At 44.6% G+C, this 22,821-nt stretch overlaps 2 protein-coding genes across 2 annotated transcripts; both read right to left on the reverse strand.

The window, feature by feature from the left end:
- Window positions 1-686: 686 nt before the first annotated feature.
- On the reverse strand, window positions 687-3,549 carry RPL14 (ribosomal protein L14). The gene is made up of 6 exons (XM_084281536.1): window positions 3,459-3,549; window positions 3,154-3,255; window positions 2,518-2,612; window positions 1,749-1,848; window positions 1,325-1,378; window positions 687-796 (listed from the first exon to the last, which is right to left on the reverse strand). Exons 1-6 carry the CDS (start codon window positions 3,459-3,461, stop codon window positions 710-712), a joined length of 441 nt encoding a protein of 146 aa, XP_084137662.1. The 5' UTR covers window positions 3,462-3,549; the 3' UTR covers window positions 687-709.
- A 4,551-nt stretch (window positions 3,550-8,100) lies between these two features.
- On the reverse strand, window positions 8,101-22,401 carry ENTPD3 (ectonucleoside triphosphate diphosphohydrolase 3; the record flags this gene model as incomplete). The annotated part of the gene is made up of 10 exons (XM_084306927.1): window positions 22,363-22,401; window positions 21,169-21,289; window positions 18,095-18,212; window positions 15,240-15,390; window positions 14,319-14,478; window positions 12,566-12,796; window positions 11,894-12,166; window positions 11,693-11,803; window positions 10,358-10,495; window positions 8,101-8,334 (listed from the first exon to the last, which is right to left on the reverse strand). Exons 1-10 carry the CDS (start codon window positions 22,374-22,376, stop codon window positions 8,101-8,103), a joined length of 1,551 nt encoding a protein of 516 aa, XP_084163053.1. The 5' UTR covers window positions 22,377-22,401.
- Between the last annotated feature and the right edge of the window lie 420 nt (window positions 22,402-22,821).

Below are 22,821 nucleotides of genomic sequence, written 5' to 3' on the forward strand. Positions count from 1 at the left end.
ATTGTGTGCTGCATAGTTTAAGGAACTGTAATTAGGGCAAGGTATAAGGTATCGATGTAAGCCATCAACTTCAAACATTCTGAAAAGCAAGCACGGTAAAGGAAGTCACCAATTTTTGTCTTGTTAATATACCTCTCATTATTACGACTGTACTTACAGTACAACTTGTATGCTTTTAGACTTCTGGGGTATGGAAGTATCCCAGGAAACTGCTTATACAAAGTTTTTGGTTGTAGGATGTGTTTTTTTAAGTAGTTAAGAACAGCAATTTGTTAGTCTCTCAAGCACTGACATACCTGCATTCTAACCAGAAGATGCATTTCCAATTGGCCTGAAATTATACAGAAAAATTGGTTTAATTGATCATTTCTCACACCAAGGACTGTGCTCGAAATTTTGTTTATCCAATAGCAGATTACTTTAAAAATGTCTAAGGACCTGAACTACTTTGAATACCAAAGCATACAAATATTTCAAACAGTATTGAGTACAGAGTACTGAGCACAGACTGTATGGTCAACATGACGTGACAAAAACATTCCTGTGTGCTTCAGAGAAACCCTTGAGCCCAACCCTTGGGACATTAATAAACGAGACAGACAATTCTTGGTCAGGAGCAAAATGAACTTATGTTTACAATTTAGATCCATTTGTCATTTCTGAAGAATCAGAACATGGACACAAAGTAAAACATAACTAGAAGCTCATTTTATTTCTGTTTCTTCTCTGTCTTCTTGACTTTTTTAGAAGTCTTCATCTGGAGCTTCCTGATTTCATGCTTAATGATCCTGTTTCTCTGCAAGAACAAACAAAAATACTATTAATCAAAATGAAGACTCTAAACAGTTCAAAAGTATTATTCCTTGATTTCAATTCTGATCTTTCATGTTCTGCCCTTTTTGATGATCACCCTTTGCTAACCTGATTATATTTTAGTTACGTTAAAAGATTTAACGTGTGTTACATCCTAAATGTCAAATCCTACCTAAAACTGTTCTACCAAGTGGCCAACATCACTGGCTGGCAGCTTGGGCATCCCGATATCCCATGAGTGAGTAAGTTTGTTACAGAATGAAGTATTATCTGTGTCCAATCAAGAATATTCTATTTCATCTCCTTCCTCAGCTGTAACCAGGAACACCGATGCACAGATCATGTGAACTCAGCTTTGATCAGTGACTGAACTGGTGGCCCAAGAGCCATCGGAATTCAAGGCACTCACATGCTTTGTGTCAACCAATTATAAAAGCAAGGCTACTAACATCTGTGTATGACTATAAAGCGAAGCCTACAAACAGAAACCCTGTAAGGAAACCACACTCACCATTTTCTTTGCTTTCATAACCTTGTAACGATCGAAGTCGGTCATTTTGGCTTTCTGTTTAGGAAAAAAAAAAAAAAAAAAAAAAAAAAAGAGGCTCTGATACACACATGCATAAGTTATAAAACTCAGAATTTCAAAACATTCCACAAGTAACTCTGAGCATCTGCAAACAAGGTCTAGCTACACACCTACCAGGAGTTCACTACAGGCCTTCACTGGGAAGCGAGGACGTGAAACTACAAGTTGTGATCACTGAACAAAACAAACCTTTACAATAAAACTACAAGAAATTAAAACTGATAGAGATTTTAATCTACACCTTTTTTTTTAATCTAAGCAACAGAAAATACATAATTTACCAGCACCTAATTTTCATGAGTAGAAGCAGTACAAAGTACATTACACATCCAATCAAATTCCGTACCTTTTCCCTGGCTTCAATCTTCTTTGCCCATCTTGTTGCTGCCCATTTTTCATTTATATTTTCCTTCTCCCAGGCACGTCGCACACACTTCTGACGAGCACTGCATTACAACAGTCACAGAGTTAATATTCACAGTCTTTCCAAAAAAAGAATCTCTAAAGCTAGTCCATCAAATTACACCCAAGATCATCCCTCTACATTCCTTCAGACGCCTAGTTTAAGCCAATGCCACATAACTCTCTGTGGCCTGATTAATATTTTATGTAACTGCTTTGCTAGAACTAAGCATGTAAGTGATTTCAAGAGGCATATTAACGCTCCTAGCAACACTCCTGAATCACAGAGGCAACATTTTTTGTTTCTAAGTTACAAATTTAAATAGTACCTACACTGGAGAGAAGAGGGCAAATTCAGCCTCCTACAATTCCAGTGTAGCTCTGCTGGGAGGTAACTTATTTAACATCTAAAGGCAACCTGTGCAACAGCAAAAGCAAAGCTGCCCAGTATTACTGCAGCTGTTTCCCCCCAAATCCATGCAGCCCACACCTACCTGCAAGTTGCCTAGGCCAGTCTGCTGTTTCCTTCTCTCCAGTTATTAGCCAGCAGTGAAAATGAAAACTTAAACGTACTCAACTGTCCTAACGCAGTCTGCCCAATTTTAGCTGCATACACACTAATGCATTGATTTAACGACGTACAAGTGCTCTTCATCAGATCACGTAATTCAGGAGTGAAGTGAGAGCATGTTGCACACAAAACAGACACTCACCTGTGCGGGAACTTGATCACAAAGTCAGTCAGCTGCATGCACTTGAAGGGCATGGCCTGCCTCCTGACACCGCTGCAGGGGCCATCGACCAGGGCCTGGAAAGGAGGAGAAGATGTTTGGTTTTAATCTTGTAATTCATATTTTTTTTAGTTTTAACAGGATCAAGCATTTATTTTCAGCACACGTAAGTGCCACTTAGGAAGAACTTCTTTATGGAAAGGGTTGTTGGGCATTGGAATGGGCTGCCCAGGGAAGTGGTGGAGTCACCATCCCTGGAGGTCTTTAGGAGGCGTTTAGATGCAGAGCTCAGTGATGTGGGTTAGTGGAGGGCTGGTCAGTGTTAGGCCAGAGGTTGGGCTCGGTGATCTCGGAGGTCTCTTCCAACCTGGGTGCTTTTGTGCATTTTTCAGCTTTATGCCCATCAGCCACGTGTTCTGAGGCCCCACATGGGGCGGCGCTCACCCTGGCAGCCCCAACACGTGCTCCTTCCCCTCTCACCCACACTAAACACTCCCAAACCTCATTTTTTTCACCATTTGCTCATTTTTCTCACCCCTCTCCCCAGGACCACTCTCCGACCACCCCACAGCCCCCAGCGCAGGGGCAGCGTGCCGGGACCCCCCCCACTCCACTCACCCTATTCTGGTCGATGACATCCACGATGGCCACCAGCTTGCCGGCGTGCGGCCCGAAGGCGACGAAGGCGACGCGCCCGATCTCCACAAAGCGCTTGAACACCTGAGGGACGGAGGAGAAAGAAGGGGGGGGGGGGGGGGGGCAGCCGTTAGTCACCGTTTAACGACACCCCTCAACCCCCACACCCCCCTAACGGCCGCCCCATCCCTCACAGCCCCCTCACGGTCCCCTCACGGCCCCCACAGCGGCGGTTGAGGAGCGGGAAAGCCCCGAAGCCGCCGGGCCCCGGCGCCGCCCGCCCGTACCATGATGGCGGCCGGCGGCAGAAAGGAAAGGGCTGGCTCGGCGCCACCGGATGGGCCCTCACGGCGGAGGGGGCACTGCGCATGCGCGCAGCCCGCATCATCACTCTGTAGGCGGGGGGGGCGTGGCTAAGGTGGCGCCGGCGCGCCGGCGCGAGGCGGCGCGGGAAATGGAGGCTGTGGGTTATAGGGGCAAGGGGGAGTTTAGGGGTAGGATCCCCTGAGGGGTGCCACCGATGGCAGAGTGGTGCTGGAGGGACGCAGCACAGCCAGGGGACGTGCTCGTGCTGTGCCAGAGGCTGATCTGGTTGGGTTTGAGCTCCGGAGGAGATATCAGAGATACCAAGATAGTAGAGTGCAATGGAACGTGCCCCACCAAGACCCCTAGATGAAGTGACCCTGCTCTTCGGAAGGCAGAGCGCTTCAATGAAGGCATGGATTAAAAAAAAAAATAATAAATTATGTATGTTTTCGTATCGTAGTGCAGAGCTGAGCCCGAATTTGGAAGAACGGCTCCGTGGCGGTACGCACTGCCCTACCCTAGGCACCATAGAGAAATGCAGAATGAACTTGTAGGTAGGAGAGCGTGTTCAGGACAACCTCCTAGGGTAAAAGCAGCTTTATGCTTCAGTTTAGTGTCACCTGGTGGCCAGGAGGATGCATTCGTTCTCTTCTTGGACCTTGGCACCCCCAGAGACAAGCATTGGGCTGCTCTTACTTTATCTCTCCGCACCTCTTGCCACGTTTCCTAGAGAGTGAAGATGGAAGGGCACGCTCGGCGATCCTGCAGAACGGGTCTTCCCCAGCCTGACAGTGTTGAAGTGGCGCTGCCGATGTCATGATCGAGTTGGAGAGGTGTCCTGAGGTGTGACCAGCCCAAGAGCATCCCACAGGTTTTGGCCAAAAACGTTTGCTGTAAGGAAATTTTTCAGAGCAGCAAAGCGTAAGCACAACGTATGGCAGATCGCAGATGGCAAATCGGTCTGACCTGCATTCCACAAGGTCTGCTGTCAACAGTGGAAATAAATATCCCAATTGGGCTGTAGGAAGCGTGAGCTGTCTAAAGGTGCAGTGTTTATTGCGTATATGATGTTGTTTGTACAGTAAAATAGAGCAGGTAAAAAAAAAAAAAGCACTTAATTGATGTATTTATTATGCAAGCGCCTGGGGAACTGATCATAAAAACATTAAAGAGCACTTAACTCCATCAGGGATGTTTGAAAGTCCCATCTAGAATACCATTACAAGAAGATTTCACTGTGTGCTTTATGATAGTGATACATTACTGCCTGCATTAATCCCGTTATTTTTGCTCTGGGTCGAGGCAGTAGGTAATGGCTTTTGGATTCTTCTCTTCTGTAGTGATCCGGAAAAATCCTTCTCCTCATTTGGTGCAACAAACCTGCTGGGATTTAGTAATTGGAAGGAAGGGAGGTTACCTAAAACCTTGCTCTTTTTAATGATCTCGGCTGGTTTTACGGCAGAGAGACTCAAATGCCACTGGTGATTGCACTGATGACTTGTTGAGTACGTGAGGGCTGCATCTGCTCTGCGTAACTCCAACCTGCACGGGTACGCTCCTGCACCTGTTCGGATCACAAACGCATAGAAGAGGCATCACAGAAAACACCAAAGTTGGGCTGTGCCCGGACACCAAGCAATGGAAACAATTCAAGAGCAAAAATGCAGCGGAGTCAAAAATCACAAAGTCAGATTTTGTGTTTCTTATTGCACAGAAGGAAAACACATAAAGTACAGGTGAGCACAATTTGTGATATTTTTGTCTTCATTTCCATTCAACTGAATATAAATTGTTTCTGAAATAATTGAATAATAAAAAAGAATAAGAACTCCCTAAATTGGGGTATAATTGACTATTACACTCAGTGATTTTCTTTTTCTGTTCTCTTGACGGCTTTTCTCCTCCATCAATGCTGAATTATGTCATGCACTACCAGTTACTGCTTTCTTTTGCCACGTTTGCGTGTTGCTTTAGGAGAAGTTTCTCACTTTTTCCCCCTTCAGAAATGTTCGTGGGTATTTCCTCTCTCAGCTGTTTCTTCTGGTGGATTAATTTTTTGGGGCTTGCTTAAAGTTCTGCTTCACATTATACATTCCCGTCCCTATTCCCAACACTTGAGGATTCTTTTTGTAATCAATTTGTGTCTTCATCTGCTGCCTGTGCTAATTAGGAAGTGCCTCTGAAGCAAGCTCTGAAAATTGCTATTGTCAGAGTCTTCCCGTCACTCTAATAACTTGTCTAGCTGGATGTGAAAGTACCGGGACTGACAAAAGGTGGGAAAAGAGTCCAGTTGGCTTAGCTTTTCACCATTTAATTTTATTAATCTTTGTAAGCAAGCAGTAAAGAGTACAAAAGATACACGAGCTGGAGTTTGTACATGCTTGTAAACGCTGCTCACTTTGCTGGCTCCCCACGGGACCTGTTCATTTCCAGGTGACCGGGTGTTACACCTGCTGATCGGGGCGGATTTAGGTAGGGCGACCAGCCCCACTGCTCCACCACTCCTCCAGATGTAGCCACCACAGCCAAGGAGAGCCAAGCTGGCCGTGTCTGAGCAATTTTTTTTTCGCTGTGACACTGAACGGTGATCGTGGTGCTGGCTGAGAAGAAGCTGCAAGCTACAGCGGTGCTGAAGCTCAACCTTGTCAGCTTTCCCAGCTAAAACCGGTAGGAGACACAAGGCTGAGTTCTCAATCAGGTGGCTGTCACACTGATAGAGTAAAGGCATATAAGAAGGCTGAATTCTGAGCGTCTCACAACCAAATCAGTACAGGGAATAGTTGAAGTCGGGATAGAAAACACCCAACATGCCACTGGAATTCATAATTCAATGTTAATTTGAATTTTGAGCGTACGCATCAGCACATAAGATCTCTTACATGCAAAATATCTGCGTGGAAGCTGCAACCCGTAAGGACTCGTGGGTTTAGCCAGTTACCAAGAGATGCTGAGTGCAGCAACCTCCCTTTTAGTTTACACTTCTTCATGCTGAAAATTTCAGTGCAAGAAAGGGGTAGCCGTACCTTCAGAGAAGCAGAGATGCAAGGGTAAATACACGAAGAGGGGAGCAATCCTGGAGAGGCTGGAAAAGGAGGGATGTATCAAAACGTTTGGCAGCGGCTGTCTGTAGGATAGTTGGGGGAATATGGTGGGTGAGCGCAGCTCCGTGCAGGTAGTGAACCTGGGCAAAAGGAGGTTGTAGAAGGACAGGAGAGAAGTGGAGATGCTTTTTCTCTTCCTGCAGGTCCTGAACAGCACAACAATCTCTTCATTGCCAAAATGAAACTCCAAAGCCCTTCAGAAATGTCCCTCTCACAGCTCCACAGATGACGTCAAGGCAGTGTTAAGAGGAATGAATAAAAACAGAATAAAAACACTGTGCCAGTGGAAGAGATGGCAGATGACACAGGAGTCTTTTCGGAGGCTTTGTTCAGAAGCCAGCTGAGGAAAGCCAAAGCTACAAAAGTCAGAGAGAGGAAAGAGGCACTGCCTGTGAAGGACCAGGAGGCAAAATTGTGGTGGAAACACCGTGGAGGGGCTGGTGAAGGCACTACAGCTGAGGGCAGCAGCTGGGACCGCAGCTACACGTTCCTGAACCCGCTACACAAAGGGAGCTCTGCTGGCCTACAGCTTGGCTCCCAATCCTCTTGGCTGGGAATGAAGGGCTTAAATTTTGGCGTACTCATGCTAATGCTTCAGAAGATCCAAGGCAGACAAAATGATACGTACGTGACAAGCTGGTACAGACTGCAACTGAGAGCACAGGCCACGGGAAATACAAGGCAGCAGGAGGAACTACAAGAAATGTTTCTGTTGAGGATATTAGAGAAAAAAAGACACTAAAACCACTCCAGGTTTCTGGAGGTAACTGTGATGCATTTAAATTAGGTTTCATTACTGAAGCCTGAAAAGATTTTGTTCCGCCTTCAAAGCAAACCTTAAGTGCAGTCACAGAGGCATTCTGAGGTCTCAGTGGTACCAAAAATATAGCTCAGCTTTAACATGGGCTTGGCAGATGTTGGCAATTTACTCCACCTTCATGTGGCAGGGCTCAATCGGTTTGGAATAGCAATAAAAACAATTCTGTCCCAGCTGTGCTGTTCCCCTCGGTCTGTGTGATTACCCAGCCTTTGTTCCAGTTTCAGAAGCTGGATTGTTTGGGGGATTTGTGTCAGCACTACACGAGAACAGCCACTACGTTCTCTTCTCCCACAGTTTTCACTGACTCACTCTTCAGTTTTATCTTAAACAACTGCCATCATTGATCCAGTACATCCCCATCTGATTTTACCTGTTAGCACGGAGTTAATGGGCAAAAATTCAGACAGACCTGACAAGAAGAGGCTATTTAAACCTCAACAAGCAAAGTGGCATAGCTGCCCTTGCTTTATCTGCCTCGCACTGGACAAACTAGTTTTACAGAAACAACTGCCAAAACATTTCAAAAGCACCCCAGTTCGCCATATCACAGATTCCTGAGTGCTTTTTGTCTCCTTTATTTATGCTTCTGGTCTTTTCAGGGCTTGTTGCCTGTCTTAACCTCTCCCTGTGTTCTTCAACAACAAAGTCCTACAGAACTTCACGGCATGGAAGATTCTTCTTTCAGCCCATAGTCAAGTTCACTCATTCTGGAGTAAACACGTATTCCACACGACTGATGTCCTTCCGATTACGTGACACGATACACACATAAACAAGGAAGAGAAGACACAACAGGGCCGTAGCTGTGAGGAGGATGAGGAGCCCAGCAAACAAAGGAGGTTTCAGAGGTAGCTGGATCATCTTGCTTTCTGCTGGAATCATGTTTGTGAGGCTCAGCATGTAACCGAGTGACCAGGTTATGCTGCTGTTACCAACCTGAAATGCAGATAAAAGAGTCCCAGTCCCGTTAAATGTTCAAAGAGAGGTTCCAAAAGCTGAACGGCTCCTGCTGGCAACTGTCTTTTAAGTTATCAGAGAAAAAAAATAATAATAGTGGGGTGTATGAAGAAATATAGAACCATTTTAGATTAGCATTTTCTGGAACTGAAAAAAAAAAAAGTAATGATCACTGGGCTAAAGACATGAGACACAGGTATGAGATGAGATGGACTGGAGCAAGGATGTGTGATACGTCAGCAGGCAGCCAATTATGGGATGTTCTGTGCATGAAACACGTCAGAACTATTGTGTTAATTCCTAGAATTAGCAGCCATCTCAGCCAAATCCTAGGATGTTATTTAATTCAAACAAATAAAAATAATAAATAATTATTAAAAAGAAAAGAGTCCAACTGACATGGACAAAGAGGAGGCCTGAGTAAGGTTAATGTCTTAAATGAACTGTTTTAACCAGTCAGCTACTGGTTGTAGGAAGGAGACCATAAGGGCCTATAACATTAGCTCATTTCTGTGTGATGTGTACCCCAATACCTTTTGTTTAACTGATATTGAGAAAGCTACAGCAACAGGAACTAAAATATGACTGAGAAAAGCAGTGAGATGGACTGAGGTAATTCTTCATTGCTAAGAGAGGGGAAAAAACTCTCATTACGGGGTTCAGGACTTCTGCAAATCACCTAGTTCTAGATTTGGCCCAGAGCTTAGCATTGGTTAAGATTCTTTCATTGATTTGTGTTCACTAACTAAAAGCAAATACACTTTTAGCAAAGACCAAAAAGCTTCTCAATATATACTCTTAGAGGCATGTACTTTACCATCTCTGGCACATCTTAATTTTAATCTTACTATTTCCAGTTCCTTGAGGGGCAGCTCTGATTAAGAGGATGCAGTCTTGCCTCTTGGATATTCATGATTTCCCTTGTGCAAATTGTGGGTAACGGGAGTGTTCATTTCAGATAAGCCCTTTGGGTTTTCCTTTTGCTCAGTATTTTTACAGTCTTGGCAAAATACAGCAAAATACTGCCGTGTTTGGCTGCTCCCACTTGCTGGGGGCAACAAAAGATATGAAAAAAAAGATTACAAACCCACCCTTCTCCTGGTCCAGATTAAGATCCCAAAGTAAGCTTCGCTGATTTCCTGGCAGAAGGGCTAAACGTTGAACACCCCTCTAGAGGACCAAATAAGTCTAGATAATCCTATTTAATTCTTCGGTACGCCAATAATCGAGTGTGACTGTTCAGAAAGCACTGCTTGTGATTTCTCGGCAACAGCTTGTCAGCATGGCCTGCGTTTAAGAGCCTCCCACGTGAAGATCCACAACCATTCATTTGTCGTTTTCATGTGCCAGTGCTGAGGCATCTCCAGACTGTACAGAGATCAAGAGGCAGCCTGGGAGAGGGTTTTACCAGAATGCTCTGTACGGCAGCAGAGGGGAAAGGATGGAGTCCCAGAGCACTGCGGGGACCACGCTTCCTGATGTAGCAGCCAGATTTACCCAGTGGCCACGCCTTCTGATTTGGAAGGAAGGATTTCTCAGAGGTAGCTTTAGAATGGATGTATACTACTTCACCCCAAATACTTTTTTTTTTTTTTTTTTTTTTTTTAAGGAGGAAAATTGGAGGTCAGGGAAGAAAGAAACGTGGGAGTTCTGTTCAGCTCGGCAGGGTTAGCTCACTGACCTTGACTGGAGAGGTTTTTCAGGCCTTGAGCGAGCCAGTACTTTAACAAACTGGGGCAAGGTTGAAAACAGTATTATTCGACCCATTCTTAAAGCTTTTTAAAAGAATCTAGCCAGCTTCACCAAGTAACGTTGCAGCCTCTGAAACCACACTGAAACTGGTACCGAGGCTCGAGAAGTGGCTTTGTTTTATGCCAAACATTTGACAACTGTTTATAAAGGCTATTTACAACCATTATATTTTTGTAGCTGCTGCATGTTCGGTCTTCTTCTAAACATTTGTAGATTAAGGTAACCATAAGAGGACATGATTATTACTCACCTCCTTTTGAAAATGTATCTGTGCCCAATTTCCTTCATCAAAGTTGTAGCCATGTACGAGCAAGTAGTAAATGAAATTGGCTGAAAAACAGTAGGATCTAGCATATGTTTCTTCAAATTTAGGAAGCATGAATTGGAGCTGAAAGCAAAAGGGGTTTGTTTAAACACGTAAATTGTGAAACATAAATACTTTGGGGTTTTTATAAATAAGAATACTTTGGATTCTAACTCAAATTTATTTGCATTGTTCAGAAACAGCAAGTAAAACCGTGGGCAACTAGACATAAAGATTTAGTGTGCAAAGACAGTGACATAGCTTATGTGGTGGAAAAATAAAATAGAATAAAATAAAAATAAACTGCAGATAAAAGATTGAGGATGTTATGGTTCCTAAATTTTCCATGTCATCTTTACAGCGTGGTTAAAACTGTGGTAGTAAACTGCAGCCACAAATCTCTTAAAGAGGATCACAGATGGAGTGCACCTTGCATGTGGCAGTCAGCTCTCACGCTGTGATGATGGCAAATTACAGCAGGAAATGCCAGCAACAAAATGAATGCAAACAAGGAGCCTGCTTGGTGATCTGAGGCACTTTCCTTCAATTTTAAAACAGGTCCATCAATATACTCTAGGTTCAAAAAAAAAAAAAAAAAAAAAAAAGAAAAAGGCTATGTCTTTTCCTCATATGAACTCTGCAGGGATGATAATGAGAAATCAATTTGCCTTCCACCAGAACAAGTTCTTCGCGGGCAGCATTAGCTCCCGTTTAGCTCAAGTTCCACCTACAGTGCATCAGCTCTGTGGTTCTGTGTGCTTGCTGATAACGTAGGACACAATTGTTAGCTGCTAAGTGCTTCGAATACATAGCGATAACACTGATAACGTGTGCGATTGAAATGTGTTGCTAACGAATGTCTAGCAAGTTTTGTTTTAAGGTTTAAGCTGGCCCGTTCTATCAGCCTTCAAAATGCTTCTATCACAGCAATCTCCAATTCCCCAAAATGCATAAATTTACACCCAAGTGTGAATTCAGCTGCAGCACCCCTTGCTTCCTCAGAGACATCTCAGATGTATAAAGCTCAGAGATCACAACAGGAAAAAGCATGCACTGCTTGGCCATGCTTCGCTACAGCCCAGAAACTCGGCTTAGAGTTGTGGTGAGTGGAATTTTCAAACCTCTTCCAAGCTTTAAGCATGCCAGAAATACCACATGGTTTGAAACATAGTGGGAAAACAAATGTTAACATTGCTATAGATCGGAAAAGTTTTGAATACTTTCCAGTCCATTTTATCTCTCTATTTTACAGATGCAAAAAAAATAAAGAAAACTACATACCTGGGTCCAGTTCTGTGAACAGAAAAACCACATACTTGTATTGAAGTCAGCTAGAGAAAAATGATCGGATAAATTCAAAGCATTAATTGTATAGTAGAATCCTGAGAAAGCCTATGGAAAAGGAGTAGATGAAAAGGCCTGTTACTTTCAGAACTACAGAAATCAAAAGCTCAAAAAAGAAATGCTTGTTTGCAAACCTACCACAAAATTCCCTTTAACTTTTGGCTGATGGACTCTATCAAATGGACAATCTTCTCGGTTCCTGCAAGCAGTGAGGTTGAACAGTAACGAAACCATCTCCTGGCACAGACCTGGGTCTCCAGTTCCACGGAAGCTCACAGACTGGTTTGGGTAATAATCTGCTGGTCTCAGGGACTGCGTGCAGAGGCTGCCACAGAAGTACTTCACCGTTAATGCAGTGTTGTAATTCCGAGGGTAACATGGATTTTCCACGCTGGAGCTGGTGCTTGATTTCTGAAGGAAAACAATAAAGGCAACTCAAAAGCAAGAAAGACCTAATGGGACAATAGCTACAGGCATCTTTTAACCCATGTTGTGTAAATGTGTGTAAATTTTAACCCATGTTGCTGAACATCGTAATTCATAGAAATTCCTTTCCCCCAGAAAATCATTGGCAAGATCAGCAAAACAACTACAGGACTTGTTGGGTCTTTTTGTTAAATGATACAAAACTCAAACCAAAGATTTCAAAGATCTTTGAAGCCTAAGGGCATTTGTCCACAAGTAAGCACCACAGAGCTTTTACTGGGGTCCCTGAACTTCACCAAGGGGAAGAGAACACGAGCCTCAGAACCTTCTCAGGCAATTATCAAACGGCTGCAAGAGCATCACAGCAATGGGTCTCAAACAGACCTGGAGCAACAATGCTAAAAGCCTTTTCTCTGCTTCATCCCTCCCGTAGCACTGGAAGCTGTGAGTGTAGACATTGTAGTTGTAACCATACAACTTCACTTGCAAGGTGCTATTGAAGTTCTCCTGAGAGACCTCCGGGATAAATGAAATTTGGGTGGAAGCTCCTCCAAGGTCCAGGGCACCCATGGTCTCCTTTCTGTATGGATGGACCCATGTCCTCCAAAGGTTTCTCTACATGTAAAAAGAAAAGCAAAGCTAATTAGAAATATCATCTGCTTGTTCTCCCTTCGAGCTTTTCTACTTCTCACTTAACTATTTTAGATTCCCCCCACCCTTTGTCCTTCGCCCTTTCTGAAAAATCCTAGCTCTGTGTTTTTTTAGATGTGAGGGATGTACTTTCACAGAGTAAAAGGAGGTTGAAAGATGGAAAAAGAAGACAGCACAATAATCAAAGCACTAGCCAGATCAATATCTGTACTAGAATGCAGGAAATTGAAGTCTCTGGGTACCCGTGAGATCTTGAACAAATCTGGATGGAAGCAGCATGAAGATTTGCTTGCTTCAAGGCAAGAGGAATTATTAAAGGAATAAAACACTAAAAGATCACACAGGAAAAGAGAATGAAAATAGGGTGGAAAAAAACAGTAGTCAAACAAAATCTCCATCAAAGTCAAAGGAACGAGAACCCCTAATCTGCATTTCCTTCACTGAAGCTGCAGTGGCAATAAATCTCATCCATTCACAGCTGGTGCTTCTCCCTGCTACCCAAAACATTCCCCAAATTCTTTATCCGATCCACACAGCCACAGAGCAGAATATATTTCTGCATCATTATCTACCTCCTTATTTACGGTAGTATTATTTACCGAGGGTAATATGTATGCCGAAGAAGGGAAAAGAAACTTGATGGACTAGCAAACACGCTCATGAGAAAAACCTACAGCGAAAGATTCCCTTTAACAGCCCCCAGCCTAATTCCACTCTTAGCACCATTCTTGTCACGATTAAAATTCAGGTGGTGGAAGACTGGCACCGCCCTGACGTTGACGAAGCCATCATTATTGCATGAAATGAGGAAAGCTGTGCCAGAACACGTGATTCTAATGGAATTTTTCTTAATTTTGTGGGAACCAACAGCACGTTCATCGTGAGCTATCACCTGGATCACCAGCATCCAATTCCTGCTTATTAATTGCCAGGACTGAACAGGAACCGTTCTGCCCAGTGAACAACACCCAGGGGTCTGCTTGAAATTTATGACAGCCTAGCAAGACTATCTGGAAGAAGCACAATAATGCTAAGAGCAGCAAACAACTGCCATAAACACAGACAGGACAAGCAGTTGCTGGTCATCTTGGGACTGTTTTTACTGGGAATGAAAAAAATCCCAGAGAAAACGGTGTCTGCCATGGAGCACCTGCCTGACAGTCATCACCTGGCACATTTTAACATACCAATGCACTTAAGGGCAACGCAACTCCTCTCCTGTGTGAGGCATCTTGAAGTCATTTATGGAAGAGCCCTGCTTTGTGGGTCAACAATTTTACCTTTATCACATCCCTGCCACATCGTATCCTTTATGTTCGCTTTGTTCAGTTACTGCCAGGACAAGATGTTACAGTGTGAAATTAGTTACAGCTCATGTTTCAACAGGCATTTCCCTCTCTTTGTATACATGAAACTACAAATGAAGCTTTCCCTTTATAACAGAGACAACAGTGAAAAGAAAAGCATGCATTTTTTTTCCACACACCTCCAAGAAATTGCCCATTAAATAGTTGGCTGTTATCCATCCGTACACCCCTTCCTCTGTTCCAGTTATGATTTGCGCGCCCCTGAATTCAAAAGGTTGGGCTCTGAAGTAGTGCTGAACGCTCGCAAGGACTTCGTTGGCTGCTGTTTCGTTTTGCAACCTAAGCGAGTCACAAAACACGAGACACTGAGCATCTGGAAAGGCAATTCCACGTTTATTCCTCACTAACTAGAAATTCAAGAAGCCCCTAACAAAAAATGGACATTGTTTTAGCCCAAAGGGGAAGCTTACTGTAGGGAACAGCCAAGTACCCAGCCTCACTGCAGCTGGCAACTCGCCCACTGAGTACCAACTTCACTCTTTATCATAGGAGCTCATGGGTATTTTGTTTCTTACACACACTTTTTAGTGAACTGAGTGCTTATAGGACAGCTGCTGGCTAGGACAGCCCTAAGTTTTTCTTCCCACTCTGTTCAGTCACAGACCAAACATGTAAAACAGTTTGTGCCATGGCTAAAACCACAGAGAGACCCCAAAAGCCCCATTACACCGCACTCACGCTAAGAAAGCTCTGCGGTGTGTAGCTTTAAGCTGCTTTTGCTGCCCTCAGACAGGCACAAACATCATCTGCTTACACAACGCTGGATTTTAAGGTAGCTTTGGAAGAGAGAATTAAACGCTTGCCTTCTCCAGAGTAAAGCAAGCATTTCTTTTCAATATGGCACAGCAGAGCCCTCCCCTTTTGTACAGCCCTCCATTCCCTATAAAGAAAATTAATTGAATTCAATTGGCTGGGCTCCATTTCCTTTTCCAAAGAGCAATTTCCAGTGGACAGAAACCTGTCCAAGACATTTTTCTCCTCCTTTCTGCACAGCCTGCTACGCGAGGACGCATGCAGGGGAGTTCAGGTTTGCACGATACCTCAGCAGTCTCATGCCAGCTGTAGCCCCCAGATAAACAGAAGTGGTTTTATGCAGATGAACGGGGATTCGCTCCTTGACTTTACTCAGACAGTCATCAAGGGGTTTGGCAAGGGCTCCTGGGTTATTCTCATAGCTGGATATACCAGGGCCTAAAAGAGAACAAGTAGATTGATTGCATTCTGCTCTGCCAACTCCAAATTAGCCTAATTATGCAAACAGTCGTGATGAGAAAGAGGCTCCACCTTTCCTCCTGTAGTTGTATACAAGGACAGGGTGGCGGAAAGCTAGGGCTGCTTTAGGAATAAACAGGGTAGTGACTGGCTCAGCTGGGGGAGACAGAGAAGACATTTGAAACTGTTTGCATTTTATATATAAATGGTATATAAAATATGTAAGTACAACCATCTAATGCCATAATGGCAATAGTGCTGCATTCCTGAGGAAAATAGGTTTACTTTTGGCAGATGTTGTAGGAACTAAGATGTCTAATGAACGTAAAATCCCCCTGATCTGCCAAACTAGAGAAAATCCCTCCTTCCACAACCTAAGGCGAAGATTTCCCAAGCTGTTTTGCCACAGTTGTTGTGGGAAGCACGGCACCTCTACAGCTCATTGCTCTCAGCTGACAATAAAACAAAGAGGCTTCTGCAGGGAACTGCTGGTGAAGTTCCCAGATGCACACAAAAGGCTCTTGGGCTCCCGGAGGTACAAGTCCAGGTTGGTGCTTGGTATTCCACAGCCCTCCCAGCTTCCAAGGCCTTACAATATCCGGAGTGAGTCAGCGCAAAGCGTCCCTGCTTCAACACCTGACATCAAAGGCTTTCCTCCATTGCTCAACGCCCCGAGGACCAGCAGGACCTCAACTTGTTCAGGCTTAACTCGGGTGTGAATCACAACATTCCTCACCAAATTTCCCCAGCTCGGGAAGCAGCGCACGGGGAAACCCCAGGCATTCCCACGGAGCCACTGCCCCACACGGAGAACAACCCTGCCGGATCCCCATCCACTTCTCTCGCCACAGCCACCCCTCCCAGCAGCCCGACCCCAAGCTAAGCAGAGGGCAGCTCTCCGAGTTAAATGAGGAACCTTTTCTCTTCAGCCACATGCGCCCCTGCATTGGTAAAGAAGAAAATAAAGGAAAAAATACAAAAGGAGACTCTACAGCCTCCACTTTCCACCACTTCTCCTTCCACGGTATGAACTTACACACAGACATCACCGCGTCTTCATTAGATATTCCAGCCCTGCTTTGGAATAAGGCTTTTAAAAAGTTTTAAGTCTAGCACAGGAAGGCCTCAAGCTGGAAACAAAGCTGTCAGAGGAAAACTCGGCAGCAGCTGCTGTCATCTAACAGCCCCCAAACTCCCTCTTGGTGGCAGCAGCCTTGGTCTCTTGGTTTAGGAACAGGCAGAGCAGGACACGGGGCTGTGACCATTTCTTCTGGGCAGGCACCTGCTTTGCTGATGCTTAGGGCCTGACCAGGACAGGCTAACTGCAAGATAATGAAAGGGTTTTCATTTAGGGCTGGCTCGAACAGACAAGGCAGAAGTACCTAACAAGGGCAGAAACTAACAAGGGCAGTTCACAGCAACTTGGACTCCTCTGTTTTGCAATGTTTTGTTTTCCCCCTCAAGGTAAAAACAAAACCTAAAGCAATTAAGGCCAATTCACAAAGAACTGCTCTGTCAGTTTTAGAGGAGAACAGGAACTCAGTTTCTCTGTGCATCTTTCTCACACCACTATCCCTCCAGGCAACACCTCGGCAGGCAGGCTGACACTCCTGCAGCCTGTGAGGACACACCACCAGGCACGTGACAGCACATTTCTTCTCTGCACATTACTTTTGTTTTCCTTTCCTTGCTCTAAAATTGCAGAGAACGGCCACAGGTGCTTAATGCTGATGATAGAAATGTTAGCAGTGTTACGAAACCATTTGCTCCTGCACATCCCCAAGTTACTTATGGACCCCCAGGGCTGCAGGTTGAACATCCATCTCCAAACACACACCAGGGTGCAGGATTTTACATGATTATGATTGAGAGAGAAGGAAAAAAAATCTCCTCAAGTGCCACAGTTATTAGCAGAGATCAACAATACTTGCACTGAGACTTTATGGGGCCAGCTGAGATGCCCAGCAGGATCATGGGGCAGACTCTCCTGGAAAGTAAACTAAGGCACATGGAAAATAAAGAGGTGATTGCTGACAGCCAACCTGGCTTCCCTAAGGGCAGATTGTGCCTGAGCCATCTGGTGACCAAGAGTTTCGGAAGTTATGATGAAGGAATCCACAACAAACTGCACCGCACAACTCCAGTTCTCCCTGAGTCAAAGGCCCACCTACACAGGGATATCTGACACAGCTACAACATCCTGTCAGAAGCAGTTCTGCAATGGAGTTATTTTACTTGGTAATTTCATTAGACGCTTCCTAGCTTTCTAGTCTCTGTAGCTCCAGGACAAGCTCTTCCTGTTCAGCTTCTGCGTGCCTTGCACAACCCCCCCTCAGCTGCCTCTTTCAAAGTAATCGCTGAATAACGCCAGATAAACTGCACCAGCCTTGCTTCTCTAGGAAACCTGACTCAATCAGCAAAGGTTTCTTTGAACACCACTAACACCGCTGGAAAATAAAAGCTAATTTGTCAAACTTCAATAGCAGAGCACCCTACTGGAAATCAGAGCACCCTACTGTCTCAAGAGGACAAGAGAGAGATACAGATACAGTCTGAAGTGCTTGCTCCCCAGCACTGAAAAGGAAACACAGTGAAAAAAAACCAAAACAAAAAGCAGTAAAAGCTGCCAGCCAACCTTTTCTTGGAGGCTAGAAAGAAACAAGGAACTGCAGTCCGAGCATACCTTTCACGTTGCACTTGAAGGTTTGGCTGACTACTCCCGTGTTGTTTTCTTTTTCTGCTGGCCATTCATAGACATAGACCGTAGTCCGTGAGGATCCAGCATCGAGAACTATTCCGTACTGGGGAGAAAAAATAACTGCTTAGGAGACAAGCAACAAGAGGCAAACAGTGACTCCATAAGGGCCTGTGTGCAGCCGTACTTTTCTTCATCAAACCCTTTAGGAAGTGCAAGCACACTCTTGTAAATATTTACAGGAGTAAATATTTACCTGGCTAGTGTCAGATATTTAGGCAGAAATCCATCAGAGAAGCAAAACAAAGGGTGTAACACAAAGAGCATGCTACATGTCCTCAATCACAAATGCACTGGGAATGGAGAGTGCTCATCTCCTTTCCGCATCGGGTCCAAAACCCACACAGACACATTTATAGCACCGTGTTAAGACCCAATTTTGCAGCAAATTGCTTTCCCATTATCCCAACTACACTCGCTGGACAACGAAGGGCTTGGTGCCTAAGCACCGGCTTTAGATTCAAGGGTGCCCCAGGGATCCATAAAGTCATGAGCAGAGAGGTAAAAATGTGTAATAGCCCACGGGAAGATTGATGAAACAAGCCTGGTTCTTTCCTAATTCTGCCATAAACCTTTCCCTTTGAGCGGCTTAGGCAGCCCACCTGAGAGTCTAGCTCTGAAAACAGCCTGTGCCAGAGTGCGAGACAACAAGGGAGGGAAAGAGAATTGATATTATGCCACTTTTATTTATGAAATAAATGAAAAACATTACTGTGACCTGCCCAAAGTAGGCTCTCTCTCCCCGTGGGCTCTCTGTAGGATTAAAGTACAGGCTCCTCCATCTCACTCCACTGCCCACCAGATCAGTCTTACCCTCTTCCCCACCTTCTTTGGCAGCAGAAAATTGGCAACCAGGCAGGCAAACAGCATGAAGGAAAGCTGGTGAGGCTGCACCTGCAATGTTGTGTCCAGTTCTGGTACAAGAGAGCCCTGGACGTACTGGGGAGAGTCCAGTGTGGGGCTACCAAGTGATGAAAGGACCCAAGCACCTCTCCTCTGAGGGAGCTGGGACTGTTCAGGCTGGAGAAAAGGCAGCTCAGGGGGGATCTCATCAATGTTTATAAATACCTAAAAGGATTTTGCAAAGAAGATGGAGCCAGGCTCTTTTTGGTGGCGCCCAGTGGCAGGACAAGAGGCAGTGGGCATGAACTGAACGCAGAAGGTTCCCTCTGAACACCAGGCAGCACTTCTGTGCTGTGTGGGTGTTGGGGCACTAGCAGAGACTGCCCAGTCTCCCTCCTTGGATCTCCAAAATCTGCCTGGACGTGCCCTGGGCAACCTGCACCACGTGGCCTTGCTTGAGCAGTGAGCTGGGCCAGGCAGCCTCCAGAGGTCCCATCCCACCCCAGCCTTCTGGGATTTTGTGGAAGTAAACTGCAAATTTGTTTATCCCCCTTGGGATTCCCGAAAGTAAGCTCAGCTGTGCCTCTCTTCCAAAATCATCTGACTGGTAGGAAGTGCACATTAACAGGGCTCATTTCTTAGTCAGCATTTTTTCTTTTTTTTTTTTAAAAAAAAGACAGAAGGAGCTGAACAATACTGCAAAATGAGAGCCTCCATCTGGCTGCAGAGCAGTATCAGCAGCTGCAGCAGCAGCAGCCCGATCCATTTCATCACACTGCCTCCCCAGAGAGCCTCAGATCTGACCGAGGAAGGTCGCTGCTCCAGGCGGCAGACCGTTCAGCCTCTGCACCTCGTTAGTTCCCGGCTTCCCACCGTAAACCTGCAAAATCACGGCCCTCACAGCGTCACCTCTAATATCAGCCTGTCTCCCAGAGGGCTGTTGGATAATGAAAATCTCACTCGTATTTACCCAGCTGGTATTTAACTCGATCAACCACAGAGCAAAAGGTTCCTCGGCCACTATCAATCCGCTAGGCCGTCAGGTTCTGTTCGAGCAAAGACACCTGAGGCGTATTCCCCCTCCTCAACAGACAGATGAGCGCTCTGCAGACACATAACGCACTAATGGTAAATTTACTCAAGGGCTATTAATTAAATCCAGCCTCAGTCAGCCCCGAGTGCCAACCAGAAGCTTTTAACTTGGCTATTTTTAGTGCTAACTATCACGCCCAAGGAGAGCTGGAAAATAATATTTTTACCTCAGCTAACCCTGAGGCTTTTTGACCCACTTCCATCCTCCTGCTCCAGGATTCCCCTGCATTTCCCATCCTGCTTCCCGAAAGTAACAAAATTACAACACAAAGAGCAGTACAATTTCCTGAACCAATGCAAAATGACCGGTGAGCACTTCTGTACGGCCTCACAGGCAGTTTTACACTGTTCCCACTCAACCAACCTGGCTGTGGCCAAAACACGTCAGGGATATTCACTTGAACAGCTCCAGAAGGCCACTTTCTACAGCTTTGCCTTCAGTTTTCTCTCATTGAAGAATCTGCAGCACAAGGCAGAGCCTGAACCTACTTCCCAGATTCTTTGTGTTTGTCTTTTTCAGCTTGCTCTGCCCCTCCTCATGAAGCTACTTTGCTTCTGTCAACAGCCAGCAAGTCCCAACGTGTGGTAAATCAGAAAATGCACACTTACAGCCTGAATGCTTTTATGAGCCTCAGGAGTGGTTTGCAATGATTTCAGCACAACCTTCCTCTCAAGCTGTGCTTGAGAGCAGAATTTCAACTCCAGGATATACTTCAAATAACTTCAAAATTATTTTAAAACTACTTCCAATCTCAGACAAAAAAAAAAAAAAAAAAAAAGCAGCGGCATTTTTTTGTGTTTGGCCTTTCAGTCCTGGAGAAGCCTTTGTGCGATAGGCATCACAGACACTGAACCGAGGAATGCTTTTCCTGCTTTGCAAGTGACTTACTCTGTCATCTTGGCCAATTCTCTTTTTATCTCAGCCTCGGTTTTCCCATGACAAAGATGTGATGAATCATTAATTTGTGGCTGTAAAGTCACTCGCATTAAAATGCCATTTAGAAAGGAACATTATTAAATATCAATTCAAAACATTGTTCTCTCTCCTTACCTATTTTAAGGCTTACCTTAAGCCCCGGGGAGAGGATCTTTTGCTGATTTATCTGAATCACTGCAATAGCAATGACAAGAATTATGCTCAGGAGAAGGAACACCTGGGCAACAACGCTTGGAGTTCTGGTGAGCATCCTGTAACAACAAAAGGGGAAATGCTTAAGGAACGTGAAAGGATTCAGTGATTGTGTTTAAGAGATGGGGCCCAGTCAAGACTCCTCAAAAAATCTCATTGCATCAAATAAATTGTGCTACATGAAAATGTAAATTGTGCTACATGAAAATTCTTCCCAAGAACTGCTTGGTGTTTTGCTATCACTAACTTGCCATTGTCTAGAAGGCAGGTGTGCATACGGTTGTACCCGTGGTGCCAGATTTCATCCTTAGCTGCCAGTCTGCTCGTCTCCCACCGTGCTGACATGTAGATGCAGGCTCCCCACCTGCTATTGCCTCAGGAGATGAGGGCAACGGGCAGGCTGGGGCTAGAGCACCCTCACCCATCCCACGTGTGCTTGTGACAGAGACACAGCCACGTAGACACAATGTTGGCGGCTGCTCAATGAAGATGAATGCAGGTTCCTGCCAGAGATGCAAGGTCATGGTCTGTACTAGATACAGGCTGCTTTAGCAAGAAACTACGAAGGTTTCAGGAACATTGAAGCAGGCATTTTTATTCTAACTGCCAATGCAATCATGAAGTAGGTTTGTGTGTATGTCTGTACACGTATTAATGCAGAGCCTGGTATTATCTTTCTGTACTACTCAAAAAGTAAAAATATACAGTTTAACTCAAAAATCTTGCCATGAAAAGCACTGAATCTACATAAATCTAAAGTGTAGTTATACTAGACCAATGTAAACGTGACATGAAGCATGCACACTGAAGGTAAGGGTGCTTATAACCTCTAGAAATGTTTTCCAGAATTCAAATGCATTTGAGGTTTCCTGTTATTCCTACTCATCCTTTATTTTTGCATGTTCCTAGCCTGACAGCTTTTCACTTCAAAAGGCCTTCAAGTCTGAAAACCCCATATTAAAAATTTTTACACTCCACAGGGCTGAGGAGGAAAGAAGTGGTAGGTGATAAGCATTGAAGTTTCAGAGGAACACAAAAAGAAGAACTTTCCTGTCTTTCTCATTTCCAGAAACTAGTTACTTTGGCATATAAATATCAGGTTAGTCCTGGCATCCCGTTAGTCCCACTGTACCTGCAGCACATCATCTGTCCCCTTAGCTCCAACCAGAGCCAGAGGACCGAGGAAGAAGGGCAGAATAAAGTGCTTCTTCACACAGCTTCCATATTCTAAGCCCTGTGAGTTCTTCAGCCTGTGTTATCCATAATTGAAAGGTGACTGAAAGAGAAGTTACCTACTTGCAACCTAATTTATACCATTCACTCCTGGATCAAAGCACCGACAGTGCTGGAAAAGAAAAGTTATTATCAAGGGGGAAAAAAAAAAAACTCAGGGCAAAGAAGTCTTTGAAAAACTAAAGCACTACTAAAGAGAGAAGCAATTATAATTATTATACTATCAACACTCAAGAACACCCGTGATGACTGCTGAGATGTTTTCTGCTGTATCCTTTTTATCACGTGCTCTCCTTGTATTGGTATTCATCTTCGTTAGACACATTTTCTCATTTCAAAAACCTTTTCTGATAGGGAC

Source organism: Netta rufina (assembly GCF_964035555.1).
Source record: "Netta rufina genome assembly, chromosome: 2".
Taxonomy (NCBI): domain Eukaryota; kingdom Metazoa; phylum Chordata; class Aves; order Anseriformes; family Anatidae; genus Netta; species Netta rufina.

Bases quoted from the DNA above. Each gene is read 5' to 3' on its own strand.
- RPL14 (XM_084281536.1), bottom strand. The intron at 1,849-2,517 runs GTGAGTGTCTGT...GTTGTAATGCAG, and splicing joins GTGATCAAGTTCCCGCACAG to TGCTCGTCAGAAGTGTGTGC. The intron at 1,379-1,748 runs GTACGGAATTTG...TTTCCTAAACAG, and splicing joins AGATTGAAGCCAGGGAAAAG to AAAGCCAAAATGACCGACTT.